This window comes from Mauremys reevesii, unplaced genomic scaffold, assembly GCF_016161935.1.
Source record: "Mauremys reevesii isolate NIE-2019 unplaced genomic scaffold, ASM1616193v1 Contig11, whole genome shotgun sequence".
Taxonomy (NCBI): domain Eukaryota; kingdom Metazoa; phylum Chordata; order Testudines; family Geoemydidae; genus Mauremys; species Mauremys reevesii.
Window position 1 is genome coordinate 832,097 of NW_024100727.1, and position 15,306 is coordinate 847,402.

General features: G+C 58.6%; 1 protein-coding gene across 11 annotated transcripts in view; it reads left to right on the top strand.

Moving 5' to 3' along the window:
* The window catches only part of LOC120392699 (protein KRBA1-like), a 47,510-nt gene that overhangs the window by 28,050 nt on the left and 4,154 nt on the right, over positions 1–15,306 (top strand). For 4 of the 11 annotated variants that reach the window (XM_039517435.1, XM_039517440.1, XM_039517439.1 and 1 more), the window contains 15 exons: positions 2,101–2,262; positions 2,776–2,958; positions 3,847–4,005; positions 4,550–4,723; positions 4,920–5,081; positions 7,232–7,396; positions 8,293–8,460; positions 9,372–9,545; positions 9,846–10,019; positions 10,384–10,536; positions 11,090–11,236; positions 11,403–11,546; positions 13,224–13,379; positions 14,157–14,330; positions 14,861–15,034. In XM_039517435.1, the coding sequence (XP_039373369.1) occupies positions 2,101–2,262; positions 2,776–2,958; positions 3,847–4,005; positions 4,550–4,723; positions 4,920–5,081; positions 7,232–7,396; positions 8,293–8,460; positions 9,372–9,545; positions 9,846–10,019; positions 10,384–10,536; positions 11,090–11,236; positions 11,403–11,546; positions 13,224–13,379; positions 14,157–14,330; positions 14,861–15,034 (2,469 nt within the window). The remainder of the gene's footprint in view (positions 1–2,100; positions 2,263–2,775; positions 2,959–3,846; positions 4,006–4,549; positions 4,724–4,919; positions 5,082–7,231; positions 7,397–8,292; positions 8,461–9,371; positions 9,546–9,845; positions 10,020–10,383; positions 10,537–11,089; positions 11,237–11,402; positions 11,547–13,223; positions 13,380–14,156; positions 14,331–14,860; positions 15,035–15,306) is intronic. The other 7 variants (XM_039517436.1, XM_039517438.1, XM_039517442.1 and 4 more) reach the window with 7 other exon arrangements.

Below are 15,306 nucleotides of genomic sequence, written 5' to 3' on the forward strand. Positions count from 1 at the left end.
CACGGACAGTAAACTCACAGAGGATCACAACATTCACACTCTGATTTGGTAAATAATCTTCCTCTTTGACCAGATCTGCTTTAACAAGAGTGATGTTAGAAGCCATAATTTGCCCTAAACAGCTTTTACCATTGACTTTTACACACTCTATGAATTTTCCATTACCATTCCCATCCATAGCACTGGCACAATTTATGGGGCCACCCTCTACTGAACCCACAGTAACAGCATTGACATAAAAGGTGGCATTGTTGGGGTACATTTGGTTACCCCCAGACAACTGCTCAGAGTTATACAACATACCAACATTGTTACAAACTGGACTTTCAAGAGGATACAGTCTCTGCTGTTCTTCCATTGCTTTTTTGACTTGGAGTTGGAGTCTAGCTGTCTCCTGTTGCATCTGTCGAGTTTTCTCCTCAGCAGCCAGCAGCTCCAGACGCCTCTTACGAGCTTTTTCTTCTCTTAGCAACTTCTTTCTTTCTCTCATCAGCCTCTTTCTCCATTCGAATTTCTGCCAGTTCTTGCTCATAATCAAACTGCAGGCTGTCTCTCAAGGCTTGCAGTTTCCTTGCTTTTCCTGATGCTTTCTGTCTCATGGTCACTGATCTTTAACCAACAAAACTCTCAATCCTAAAGTTAAAATTTGGATAGCGTGGGGTTCTGACCCAAAGCTTAATTGACCTGGTTCTGTGGATCCTGCCGACTACGCCACTGTGACGGTGCGGTTCTGGCGGGACCCAACTGAGAGTGCCAAATCAGGACCAATTGCTTAAACAGGGCAGTTACAGCCCTAGGCTGGGGTTTTTCCACCTCTAAGGCAACCCAAACCAGCCAGACAAAAGGACTTTGGTCTCACCCCACTGGCTAACCACAAGTCACACAAGCAATTTCCTTAGACACTCCAGTCTCCCAGCATCACCACCAGTGCACTCGTCCTGGGGATAAATGGTTATGAAAACCAACACCCCAATAAAAGAAAAAGGTTCCCTCAATCCCAAAGGACCAAGCCCCAGACCCAGGTCAATATACACATCAGATCTTACCCACAAATCACGCTGTTGCCAATCCTTTAGAATCTAAAATCTAAAGGTTTATTTACAAAGGGAAAAAGGTAGAGAAGAGAGGTAGAATTGGTTAAATGGAATCAATTACATACAGTAATGGCAAAGTTCTTAGTTCAGGCTTGCAGCAGTGCTGGAGTAAACGACAGGTTCAGATTAAGTCTCTGGAATACATCCCCCGCTGGGATGGGTCCTCAGTCCCTGGTGTAGAGCTTCAGTTTGTAGCAAAGTTCCTCCAGAGGTCAGAAGCAGGATTGAAGACCAGATGGAGAGGAGGCATTAGCCTTATATAGACTTTTCCAGGTATAAGAATCCCTTTGTCTTCACTGTGGAAATTTACAGCAAAATGGAGCCTGGAGTCACATGGGCCAGTCCCTGCATACTTTGCTGAGTCACAAGGCGTGTCTGCCTTCTCTCCAGGGGTCAATTGTGTAGCCGATGGCCTTTAATGGGCCATCAAGCCAGCTATGCCGGGCTAACATCAGCTTGTCTGGGACACTTCCCAGAGGCAGAGCATAATACAAAATATAGACATTACAGAGCCAATACTTATAACTTCAACTACAAAATAATACACAGACATACAGACAGCATAATCATAACCAGCAACCCAGAACCTGGTCTTAGACACCTTATATGACCCCCTTTACTTAGGATTTGGTGCCACTACAGGACCTTGGTTGCAACCCATGTTCTATATGGTCCCCCTTTATATCAATAACGTCACACGCCTCTCGTAGGGAGCTGGCTCAGAAAATCTGCTGTCCACATCCGAGGAACAATCATGCTGAGCGCTTGCACCGAGAAGCAGTCGCATGGGCAGGTCTTGGCAGGCTTTGTGGGGGGGGAAGGGTCGGTATCTCTGCCCTGGGTGAGTCTTGCTCACGTGAATCATTGACAGAGGTGGGGATAAAAGCCAGGCTTCCCCCACCCAGCCTGTGCTCGTCTGCCAGACCCTCAGCTGGCTGTAGGAGGTCTGGGGATGGACGGAGCCAGCCCACAGGCGCTGACCCTGACTTTGCTGTTCTGCATACAGTGAAAACAGAAGTAACCGCGGAGGATCCACAGGACCCCGGCTGGGAGAGCTGCCCCCCAGCCAGGCCTGTGAGGAAAGCCAGCCCTCCTGCCACGCCGTCCAGCCGCGCCCCCCGTAGCAGGGCGGAAGGAGAGGCCGGGGGTAGGAGCCTATTTGGTGAAGGTGAGCCATCGAAGTCACACCCCGTCCCCTGAACGTGCCTTGCGTGAGACGGCACCAGAGGCAGCGCAGGCCACGTGTCGCTCTGTGGTTCAGACAGACGGCCGTGCCCTGGCCTGCCTTCCCTCCCCGGCCTTGCCCAGGTGGTGGATGGCTCTGTGCTCCTGGGGTCTGTCTCTCCTGTCAGCCACCATCACTTCCAGCGGCCTGCTCCCGTCCAGGCCTCCTGGTCGCCATGTTTATACCCGGAAAGTTGAGCCAATCCGTCCCTCAGGCCACACCGCTGATGGCTGATGTAAGGACTCCCTGGCCCCATAGACAAATATGGGGTCAGCCCATCCTCCAGGGACCTGTCGGAGGGGAAATGCTGTACCAAGGTATCGGCCCCAAAGGGGGAAGAGGCAGAGAGTCACATGGCTGCTGCCTGCGGAGGTCGGAGGAGGGGGGCAGCGAGTCTCTGTCGTGCCCCATAGCAAAGGGACCCACCCAGAAGCCGAAGTTCTGACTTGTTCATAGGAGCTGTTAAAAGGGAAGGAGCTGCGGAGAGCTCCCCCGCCCAGGGCCTGCTGAGCTGCTGGGGAGACGTGACCAGCCCCTGTCCTCCCGCCTGGCCAGCCTGCAGCTCCTCCACCAGCAGCGCCCACCGGGGGGCGGAGCAGAGGGGGCTGGAGCCGGGGCCCTGGCGCAGTCCTGGGGAAGGTGAGATGGGGGCGGGGGGGTTCTCCCAGACTGGGAAGGAGACGTGCGCAGCAGACCTGAGGCCCCGCGGGTTTAAGAGTCAACAACCGGCCACTTACCCCCAGGCTAGTCGTTGCTGAAATCACTTTCAGAGCGTCAGGCGCTGAATGCTCCTCGAGCGGGTCTCCAGGGCCGGGGAACGGGCTCAGGCTGTGGTAGTGATGAGAGGCGCAGCGAGGGAGCAGAGAAACGAGTCACCCGCTGCGAGCGGGATGGCCGGTTCCCTGCTGAGAACCCAGCCAGACGTTAGCAGACCAGGCAGCCGCCAGGGCACATGCTGGGGAGCGGTCGCCATGCCACTTTCACACTCTGGCACAGACCTAGGCGTTCCCTGTGCAAGGGGGTTTGCACTGATATAATCGCACCGGTGTCGCTGGGTGGTGCTGGTGTAAAACAGGGCTTGCACCAGTGCATTTGAAATGGGGGCAAGCCACAGTGGTGCACACCCCAGTACACACTGCTGCAAAGCATCTATCGCACGTTAGCTCTGCCAGTGGAAATATACCCCGTCTAGACAGTGTCCTGCCAGTGCTGTAAAACCTCTGCGTGTATTCCCAGCAAGCGCTCAGCACTGCCCTGTGTTACCAGAGCCGTGGCTAGTAACTCCGGCTGGCTGCTAGCCTCAGAAGCCAAATTCTCTCCCCAGCACAGGCTCATAAAGCAAAGGCCTCTCAAAGTGCATCTCAGGTCAAGACCTGCACAGCCCCCTGTGACTCTGCCCATGTGGGGATGGGGGATCTCGCTGAGGGAGTCCGGGGGGCTGGCTAGTGAGTGGTACAGCGTGTTGGGGGCAGACACCACCTGTCCTGCACCTGCAGGCCGTGCCCTCTCCATTGTCCGTTAAAGCAGAGGCGGCGCTGGAGGACTCCCCGCTGCGCGGCCTGGAGAACTGCCTGAAGGACATCGCTATGACCAGCCCCCGTTGCTCCCACCCGCCCGCCAGCCGCGGCGCGCAGAGAGCCCTGGGGGAGAGGCCAGGGCGCGGAGCTGGGAGCCGGTCCGCCGAAGGTGAGAGCCGCAGTGCGTGGTGGGGGCATCCCCGCTGGACACACCTTGGAGACAAACTCTCTGTTGCTGGGTAGGAAGGGTCGGCTCCTCTGCTCGGGAACAGGACAGTGGGGGGGGTTTCAGGTCCCTAAAATCTCAATTATTTGGGCACCAGTGGTGTCAGACTCATTCCGTACACAGGGCGTCGCCCCAGGCATTGGTCCGCCCGCTCTGCAGAGGAGGGACTGTACTAGGGAACGTGCAGAAATCAGCGTGTCCTTACCAGGACCTCCCGGGTTCCCTCCCCAGCCCTTTCCGTGCTGCCGTCCCACAGGGATGCAAGGGGCGGGGAGGAGGGGCCTCGGAGTGCAGCTGATTCCTGGTCATGTCCATTTCGAGTTGAATTCGCCGCTGGCCCAATCCCCGGGCTCTGATCGGAGGGCGTCTAGTTCTGGGAGCTGGGGAATGGGCTGGTGGGTTTATCATGCGCAGAAGGGCCGGGACGCCTCTTCCAGCCACAGTCACCAGGCTGTTATTCTGGGCATCGTTCCTGTCCTTAAAACAGAAGCAGCGACAGAGGATTCCCCCCTGCGTGGCCTGCTGAGCTGTGTGACCGGCATGGCCGTACCCTCCCCCCAGCATCCCAGCCTGCCGACCTGCAGCGCCTCGGCCAGCGGCACCGAGCGGGAGACGGAGACGGGGGGAGTGGAGGCCGGGCTCTGGAACTCGTCCGCTGCAGGTAGGACAGTGCTCCAACCAGCGGGCCCAATTGAAGTCCATGGGGCTCTGCCACGGACTATATGGGACCAGGACCGGGCCCTAGAAAGGGGTGGGATGGGCCAGAATCCACTGTTCCTATCTGCAGCTCAGGAGTGGGTCGGTCCTTTGGCTGCCGACCCTGAGCTGGAGCATGTCTCTCCACGTTTCTCAAGCAGAGATGACGCCAAGGACCAGCCTCCTCCATGACCTGGCGAACTGCCTGCAGGAAACACCTGTCAGTACATCCTGGGCTTCCCGAGTGCTGGCCCACAATGCAGGAGCAGATGTGTCCCCGAGGAGACCTGCGATGGGCATGGTGCGGAGCTGGTGTGGAGAGGGTGAGCCCAAGAACACACGTGCTATCACACCGTGGGTCTTGTCGACGGCTGCCCGGCTTGCTGGAGGGTCCCGGCTGCCCCTGTCACTGAGCGGGTCTCTGCCGTACCCATCTCCGACCCTAGCACGGCACTTAAACATCCTTTTCGGTCACTCTTACGTTACGATTCCATTTCTAAATGGCTTCACAGGGTCACTGAATGATGAATGGATGTGACGAGCAGGATGTCACAGGTGCTTATTGGCACCTCACTGGGAGATGCTGTAGATGGCTATAAGCAGGCGTGGTAGAATTCAGGGTTTTTTTATAGTTTTGACAGATAATATTGATATTGATTTTTAAGCATTTTTTCCTATTTTTAGCCATTTAAATGTATCAGTTGCGCAGAACTGTGAGGCGAGGGGAGGGGTCAGACACTGGGGGGGTCAGACAATAAATATTTAGGGACAGTAAACTGTGAGCTTCAAAAATGTAAAGCTTTATAGCCATTAAAACACAATCTGTCAACATCACGTGTCAAAATATACCCAGTAACTATCCTTACATTAAACCCTAAGTTCCCAATCAGGATTCTTCCTACTTTGCCCATAAATCACAGGACTGGCAGGGACCTCGAGAGGTGCATCTAGTCCAGTCCCCTGCGCTCATGTCCAGACTACATAGATGTACATTTTGATGGCTATTGATGGAAATATTTGTTGTCGGTTTGTGTGTGTGCGGTGAAATGCACGTGTGCTGACACAAATCTAACCCTGCCAAGCTTAGTTATAAGCCATAGTCAGAAGCAATTTGTTGGGCTCGGTAACAATTGATTAACGTGTGTCAATTGTTTATTAACCCTTTATAAGCTATTTATACAGGGAACCTTACTGCAGAGCAGTGGGTCTCAAGCTTTTGCACTGGTGACCCTTTCACGTCACAAGCCTCTGAGTGCGACCCCCCCCCCTAAGAAATTAAACACCCTCTTTAATACATTTAACCCCATTATAAATGCTGGAGGCAAAGCGGGGTTTGGGGTGGAGGCTGACAGCTCGCGACCCCCCATGTAAGAACTTGTGACCCCCTGAGGGGTCCCGATCCCCAGTCTGAGAACCCTGCTGTAGACTTTGACCTCCTTTCCTCTCCCTGGTCTTGCTGCGATCAGCACCCTGTTCCTTCCATGCAGCTGTGAGGTTGGTTTTTCCTCCTCGTCTCTCCTGGCTTTTCCTCAGTGTCTTGCACAGCTGTCTGTGCTCTCTGGTGTCTGTGCTCAGGTCACTCCTCCTTTCCCTCCTCCATTCCTCTGTTACAGCTCCAGAGGGGTCTGGGTCCTCTTCTTTCCGCCACCTGGTTCCCCCGGCTCTGCGTGCACTCGCTGATTCGCTTGGCTATGCCAGCGTTGTTGCGTTCCTTGGCTCTGGTTTCTCTCAGGGTTTGAGTCGGTTTGGGGGCCTGGAGAGGAAGGATGGCGTGGTGGGTAAGGCACTGGGGTGGAACCCAGGAGAGCTGGGTTCTGGCCCTGGCACAGGCTGTCTGTGTCCTGGGTCAAGTCACTTTGGGTCTCGTTTACACTGGTAAAACCAGCGAGGAGTCTGTGGCACCTTAGAGACCAACACATTTACTTGGGCATAAGCTTTCGTGAGCTAAAACCCACTTCATCAGATGTGTGAGGTAAAAAATACAGGAGCAGGTATAAATACATGAAAGGATGGGGGTGTTTTACCCAGTGCGAGGTCAGTCTAACGAGATAAATCAATTAACAGCAGGATACCAAGGGAGGAAAAGTAACTTTGGAAGTGGTAAGAGAGTTAACAAGAAGGTGTGCACTGGCGTACACCACGAGTAGGTGGGCCGGGTCCTTGGCACTGCCGAGGTCCCTTTGTCGCCCAGAGACTAGGTAACAAGTGTCATGTGTTGAGGATAGCAGGAAAGGGGGGAGTGAGACACTGTGGGGACCATGAGATCGTCTCGCCCGACCTCCTGTATAACACAGACTGTTACGTTACCCCTGCGCTCAGCCCGCCCTGCGCTGCCCCTACAGCCAGTCCCTGCGTTCGGAGGGGAGTACGTGTCTGCCCAGGTCGAGAGCCCGTCTAAGGCTCAGTGGGTTTTACAGGGCTCAGCGATATGTAGCTCCGGCTGATATCGGCTTTGGATCTTTTCTTTAAACAGACATCAGCACGGAGACCTCGCCCCTCCGCGGGCTGGAGAACTGCCTGAGGGACATCCCAGTAAATAGCCCCCACATGCCAGCCAGCAGCGCCTTGGCCAGCCCCACGCAGAGAGACATGGGACAGAGGAGGCCGGGGGCCGGGGCAAGGAGATCACTTGGAGAAGGTCAGTTGAAGTGTTTACACCATAATCCAGTGTCACCACCATAAAGATCAGGTGGCAAGGGGGTCAGCCGGGGTCAGAACAACACCCCATGGCGATCCTATTCCAGTGCTGTCTGTATGCCTGTGCAGCCTGGCTCACTTCCATCTCCATTCCACGCATGTGCAGAGTTCACCCCTTGGCAGGGTCCCAGCACGCGGCCTGGGGGCCACTTAACCCTGTGGGCTCCAGGGGTGAATTCCGCCAGCCCTGCGGCCCCTGCGCTGCTGCTGACTTTCACTGCGCATCACACAAGTGGAAATAACTGGGGAAAGAGCTGGCGCTCCCAGCGTGCAGATTCTGATCTCGCGCACGTCTGTTTTGGCTTCTGGCTTCGCCCTGTGCGGATGAATCAGACCTTGGTTCTGAGTGGCACGTGGTTCTGGTACACGCTTTGCCTTATGTAGGCGTGGGGATGGCTTGTAACCTCTTATAAACACAACAGGGTGTGGGGGTGGTTTTTTTTAACCCAATAAAAACAAACACAACGTGGGGTGGAAGTCAGGGGTGTCCACAGCGGATTCTCCCCTAAGCTTTTCCGAGAACCAGCTGGAGGTAAACCCGCTTCTTCCAGCCTGCTGCTCTTTCTGCAGCAATAGACGTGAATCCAGACAGATTTGGTCTCTTCACTGCAAAGGCTCCTATTTACCCCTGGTGTAACGCTGACCTGAGTGGAGTTCCTCCAGGGATGAACCCAGCTTAGTACCTCGAAGTCCCTGCAAGACACCTAGAATTCATAGCCAGTCGCAGTAGGAGAGCGCAGGTGAATTGCACTGGACGCAGGCTCATTCAGCGATGGAGGGAACCCATCCCAGAGCTGCAGGCCGTGCACTGACGCGGGCTTGGTGTTGTTTAAACAGACGTCAGTGCAGAGAATTCACCGCTGCGAGGCCTGGAGAACTGCCTGAAGGACATCCCTGTACCGTGCCGTAGTCAGTCCAATACCCCAGGCAGCCGCTCCTCTCTGAGCAGCTCACCGGCTCCGCGGGGCAGACTGGAGACAGCGGGGTGGCCAGTGAAAACAGAAGGTAAATAGAGAGTTCAGTGTCCCTGGTTCAGCTTTGCAGAACCGAGCACAGCATGGACCTGAAAGGCGACATCTGACTGGGTCGCTTTTCAGTCTGTTTTACTAGCCCTGGAATCACATGGGGGGGGGGGGGGGGAGGCGAGTTTTAATGGAAGCCTTTCCCTTTTTAAGGCAGGATTTTCAGACGGGGAAGCAGCCCCTTGTGGGATAGTCCGAGACCCACTGGAATTGGAGCTCAGCCCGACTTTGGGGGGAAATGATACGTTATGGGCATATCGGCAGCACTGTATGTCAGCCACCAGTGAAAACCTAATACCCTCGAGTGAGTCGGGTCCTAAGTTCCCTGGAAGCCGCGCAGCCGCTCAGGGAAAGTTTGGCCCTGCCGAGCTCTCCGTCGCTGGAATGCCGTTTGCTTTTCTCCCAGACTTTAGATCTGCTCCTCTTGCCTCTCGCTGCCTTTGGCTTCGTTCTTAGGACCCCTCGGGCCCGATCCTCGGCTGCCGTACCTCGACGGAGCCCCAGTGGCTCCTGTGGCTTTGTGCTGGGCATCTGGCCCTCGGCGCGCATGCACCACGCGGTCTCACTCACCCCTTTTCTGGCGGCTTCTCCACGGATTTCCACTCCTCAAAGCCCCCAGGCCCTGAGGTGCAGGGAGCCGTGGCTTGCTGGGAAGCCCATCGCTGCGGCTCCTTGCCATGGCCCCGGCTGTGCTGGGGGCCCCTTTCGGGGCTCTGTATGGTAACACACCGCACTCCCGCTGGAGGGCCGGAGAGTCTGGGGGTTTCAGCGGGCCTGGCGGGGGCTGGGAGCTGCTAGCAGAGCCGGCTGGCTTCACGAGTGGCCAAGGCGGATGGAAGCAGGGCTGTGACTCCCAGCCTCCCGCTGACAGAGATGTGGTGCCTCTCGTTAAAGCAGGGGCCGTCTCAGAGGTCACGCCACCCCTCCAAGGCCTGGAGAACTGTCTGAAGGACATTGCCATGGCCAGGCCCAGGGGCTCCAGTGCAACTAGTTCCTTCTGCACCAGCAAAGCCCCGGGAGAGGGGGAGCAGAGACCGGTGCCGAGGCCCTGGGGAGCATGCGCGGCAGGTGAGACGAGGAGCCGAGAAAGGGCTAAAATGGGTGGGAGCTCGGCAGGGCAGTGTCCCGGGTGGGGCTGGGCACGCAGCGGGGGTGCACGGGGGACGTGGGAACTGCCTGTGGCTCCTCAATGCGCCTTGGGAGAGAACAGGACCAAGAAGGGCGAGAAGGCGGGATTAAGATTTGACCCTTTTTTAAATTCGCCTTAACCCCACTCTTCTCAAATCTAAAAATGTCCTGAAATCCCCGGGGTGCCCAGGACACGTCCCAGCCGGCCCTGATGCTGGGGGGTTTGTGTGGTTAATCCAGCAGCTAGTGCGGAGAGCTCCCCCCTCTACGGATGGCTGAACGGCTTGAAGGAAATACCCGCCGGCCGGCCACGCTATGCCAGCGTCCCGTCTGGCTACTCCTCCAGCAGCAGTGCCGACGGGGAGAGGGCCCCGTGGGGCGCCGGGCCGGGGGCGTGGAGGTGGGGCAGTGAAGGTGAGCCGGGGGCGTCGGGGCGTCTCGTGGACTGTCAGGCCGTGCCGATCGCTCCGTGACCTCTCCCCAGCCTCACACAAAGCAGCGGGAGTTACCGTGCCAGCCACTTCTTACAGCCGCTGTGCTGGGGACGGGTTGTGTGTCCTGGCAGGTTCTCTGGGGGCATTGGGGGGTGATGGTGGGCAGTGACCATGGGCTGAGCAATGCTGAGAGGGGGGAACTGTGGGGTGAGGGGACCAGTGGGCTGAGGAGTGATGGTGGTTGTGGGGACCGTGAGCTGAGGAGCCCTGGTGAGCGTGGGGGACCGCTGACAGCAGCTGCTCTGTGGCCCAAGCTCTGTGCTGGTCCTATTTTGTCTAAACAGAACTGAGCCCCGAGAACTCCCCTCTCCGAGGCCTGGAGAAGTGCCTGCAGGAGATCTCGGCGCCCCGGCCCCGGACCCCCAGCGCCCCAGCCCCAGCCGCTGTGGTGGGCAGCCGGCAAGGAGAGATGGGGCATTGGGACTGGCACGGTGCAGGTAAGAGGAGGATCAGGTTCACGATGTGAAAGGAGGGGCTGTGCCCTTTCCTGCTGCCCCGCTCTCTGCCAAGGCCCCTGGCTTGTCTGGTGTGAGAGACCCCAGTGCCGACAATCTGAACGTCGCGGGTGGGGCTCGGAGGCGAACGGGGGAGATTGTTTGGGTACGAGTCCTGCTGGGCCAGAGCAACGGTCCCTCCACGAACCACCTGGCTCGAACGGGACGATCTTACTGCAGGCATCTGGCAGACCCAGGACAGCCCTGGGCTGTGGCTCGGTGTCCAGGGTTTCCATGCAACGGCCACGTGGCTGGGATTGCTCGGGGGAACCAAAAGCAGCACAGCAGCAAATGACCTGTTAGAAATACGCGCTTAGCCGTGCTTCCGAGACCCCGCGAATCCACAGGGCCCCGCCACGGAGAGGCCATTCCCCAAGGCCTGTCTCAGAACCGGCTCGTGCTAGCGACCCCAGGGCACGCTCTGTAACGCCGCGGTGCCTGGACCGAACGGCACCTGGCAGGAGTCTGACGCTGGCTCTGTCTGTGTGTGTTGTAGCTACAGTCAGCGCCCGTGTCCTCGGCCCAGAGAGCTGTCTGAAGGCTCTGCCTGGAACCAGACCCAGTCACGCCGGCCGTTCGTCTCCCCACAGCACAGCGGGATGCAGCAGCCCAGAGGCTGGGATTTCGAGATTTCGGGCTGAAGGTGAACAGTGGGATTTTCGACTGCATTCACTTGAACCGGGCTGGTTCCTGGCTCCCTCCTCGGGCAGGGGAACTGCAAACCCCTAGGCCCGGTTGGTTTTCCAGGGCTCGAGGGAAGGCCTGACCTGGCCTCATGCCTACACCCATCTCTGGTTTCTCTGCTGCAGACAAAAGGCAAGTGGAAAACCTCCCAGGCCTGGAGGAAGTAGCAGCACCCAGCCCCTGTCCTGCCCAGGCCCCTCCCCGCAGCGCTCGGGGAGATGCGGAGCGGCGGGAATGGGACGTACACGTGAGGAGCTCTGGGAGCAGAGGTGAGCGGGGAGCTTGGATGTTACGGCTCTGTCTAGATCAGGTACTTATCTGGCCCCCAGCACCATAGTGCCTGGCTGCCTCCCGGTCTGCGGAGGCATTTACCCCCCTGCACCGCTGTGGGCAGGGCAGGGATCTGGTCCCCACGGTAGGGATAGGAACTGGCCACACAGAGTCTATGGCTGAGCCGGGGCATGAGCCCTGGTCTTTGGAGTCCTAGTCTAATGCCCTAGGCACGGGACCACCCGGCCTCTGCTTGTCCGGCCTCTGGCTCTCCCACACGGTGCAGGGTCTGTGCTGGTGAACTCCAGCCCAGCTGGGGGAGCAACACGGACAGCCGTAGTGTAGACGAGGCTCAGTGCAGACTGGCAGTGCAGACTCAGCACGGCTCCATGCTGCCCTGCCCCTAACACGGAGGGCCCAGTTCCCATCGGCTGCAGTCGGAGCTGCCCCCACGGAATGGGAAACATTCAGTGATCAGCCCTGGCGCTTGGGAAGTCGCTCTCAGCCCCTGGGAGCCTCCTCCCCGGCGGCCCTCTGCCTGCCAGCCCGTCGTGCCAGGCGCTGCTCCTCGCCCAGCTGGGGGCCTCCAGGGCAGGGGCGTCTCTTCCCGCATTCGCCCTGCAGGGGCCTGGCTGACTGGTCTCCCGTCTCCAGTGGGCATAGGAAGGGGTCTGCCAAAGCTGAACCAGGCAGGAGAATCCAACCTGCCTCCATGGGTCTGAGAGCCAGGAATGGTCACAGAGTGTGAGCGGCTGACCCGGTTTTCCAGCAAAGGGCCTTGAGTGGCTTTTCAGTTTGCTTAGAGCAGAGGGACCGGCCGTCGGTGACCCACAGAGCTGTCGGAAGGAGAGTCCTGTGACCAGCCTGTCACCCCAGCAGGACGGGAGTTAGGGGGCTGAGGAGATGGGGGACGGGTGCTAGGAGAACCCCGAAGGTGTCAGAGGGTAACCCAAGGTCCCGTTTAGGTACCAGCTCGAGGTACAGAAGTCTGGTGCAGACCAGCCTCGGGAGGGGCTGGCGTCTGCCTCTTGCATGGGAGGCAGCGGGAGAGGCAGGTCCTCAGCCCTGAGACTGGGGCATCATCTGCACGCTGGTGCCGCTCGGTCTGGGGTAACCGGGGACTCTAAACCCCGAAGCACAGGGCGAGAAAGGTACCGGCATGTAGCCCCTAGAGCTGCTCCTGTGGAACCGCGCGCCGCACTCGGCGGAAAGCACCACTCGCCGATTAGATTATAACGAGCTTCTGCGTGGCAACGCTCACGCTTCCTGCCTCTCCCCGGACGGTGGAACAGAACATCAGATCGGCCAGACTGGGTCAGCCCAAAGGTCCATCCAGCCCAGTGTCCTGTCTGCCAACAGTGGCCAGTGCCAGGTGCCCCAGAGGGAGTGAACAGAACAGGGAATCATCAAGTGATCCACCCCCTGTCGCCCATTCCCAGCTTCTGGCAGACAGAGGCCAGGGACACCTTCCCTGCCCAGCCTGGCTAATAGCCATTGATGGACCTGTCCTCCATGAACGTATCTAGTGCAGAACAGCTCGGGCAGAGCGTAAGCAATGGACGTGGGACCTGGGCCACAACCCGGCTCGGGCTTGATATTGTTGAGGGGCAGAGGGAGCTGGCCCTTGGCTACGGGCCAGGAGCGGGCAGCAGACGTGGATATTTCTGTGTTGGCAGAAGTGACGGCAGGGAGCTCGCCCCTGCCCAGGCTGAACGGTGTGAAAGAGCTCGCTGCCGACAGAGCAACGCCTTCCTCACCGCCTGCCCGCGCTGCGCAGGGAGACGTGGCGCTGCAGGGAGCAGAGAGCAGGGGGAGGACGCTGTCCGAGGAAGGTGAGCAATGGAGTTCGTGGCTTTAACACCTCGTAGGCAGCAGCACTGCAAGGCCTGGCTGGTCCACGGGGTCTGAGAAGCCTGAGAATAAGCCTGGGGCACGTGGCTTGCCGGGGGCCGGTTTCCTCCCCTGAAATCGAGGTTCTGCAGGTGCTCGAATGCACACGCGGCATGGTCTGCATTAGGGCTCGGTCTGCAGGCCGGGCCCAAGGCTTGTCTGCTCAGTGGTGATGCTCCTAGACTCGTAGGACCAGACGGGACAGCGAGAGGTCACCTGTCCAGCCCCCTGCACTGTTGTCACATGTATCACTCGCCTGAGGTGGAGAGGGGGAGAAAACCACAGCTGCCACCACAGCAGATTCAAGACACGGGGGCCCCTCGACCATTCCCCCAGGGCTTTGGTTGTACCTCTCAGCTGGGGACATACGGGAGAGGAGAGTGTTCCCATGAGACAGGGGGGTAGTGAGGGGGGAGGCCAGGGGATGTGCAGCCTCACATGGAGGAGGCTGGGGAGGATGCGGTCACACGGTGGGGGGCTGGGGGACACGTGGCCTCGGGGGGAGGCTGGGGTGCAGCCCCATTGACTCCGCTCTGGCCCTCGGGGTGCGTGGGCTCTGAATATCCCCGCCCCTGTAAAATCGACGTGTGTACAAGCGAGTGTCCGAGTGGGCTGAGGAGTCCATCCCGCGTGGGGATCGGGGAAGCCCCGGTCAGTGTCCATGGCTGTAGCAGAGGGGCCCGGCCTATCGCTGACGTGGATTTCTTGGTTTAAAACAGACAGTGCGGCCGAGAGTGCCCATCTCCCAGGCCTGGAGCCTTGCTGGGGCGCAGTGCCTGTGAGCCGACGCAGCTGGGCCAGCACCCCCCTCGGCACGTCCTCCAGCCGCAGCCCACGCGGGGCCGGGGGGGAGAGGGGTCCACGGCCAGGGCTTTGCAGGCGGCACAGAGAAGGTGAGCCGGGACGCGGGGCATGTGATCTGCACTGCAGGGGCAATCAGCCAGTCAGCGGAGCTGTGCCTTGTGTTGTGGAAAGCAGCAGAGAAACTGTCCGCAGCTCCGTAGTCCACGGGCACGAGGGGAGCTGGGGGGGTGAGGACAATTCCTGCCAGTGCCCCGTCCTCCTGGAGCACGTGGGGTACCTGCAATTCTGGGCTGGGAGCCCAGCTTCCGGTGGGACTGATGGCCCCTAGAGAGGGTCACCGCTCCTCCGTCCTGCTGTCCTGAGCTTGCCACGCTCCTATGTTCAGAGACTCTGAGACACTGGAGCTGGAGAAGACCCACTAGATCTCCGCGTCCCAAGCGGTGCAGGGCTGTTCCCGGGGTCTGTTCCCGCTCCAGACGCTCCGGTGACGAGAGCCCTAGACGTGCCAATAGATGAATGGTTTCCCTTAGGAACAAGGCTCCAGCAGGTCTGTAGCACTCGGCGGAGGGTGGGACCTGGCTTAAGCTGATGCAGGTTTTGTTTGTGTTGGTAAAATCAGAAGTGCTGCCAGCTGACGCCCCTCGCTATGGCCCCGCGACCTGCCCACAGGAAACCCATGGAACTGGGCCCGGTCGTTCCAGCACGCCGAGCGGTACCTCGCCTGCCCGCGATGCCCCGGGCCACAGGCATCCTAGGAGACCAGGGACATGGGTTAAGAGACCACACACTGAAGGTACCTCGATCGCCATGCGCCTTCCCACTAGGTTCCTCGTTAGGCCCCCCAGTCTATTTTCAAAGGTGCTGAGCACCCGCAGCAGAGTTAGTGGGTGCTGGAACCAGGCCTGCCTTTAGTCTGATCCGGCTCTTCCCTCCTGGGGCTGGGTCTCATTGCTCTTGTAAGCCAAGCCGAGTTTGGATGGGAGACCTCCAAGGAATTGTGAATGAACAGGTGGCGATCTGCCCACTGAGTCCATCCTGAGCCAACGCCCCAGCCCCACCCTTCAC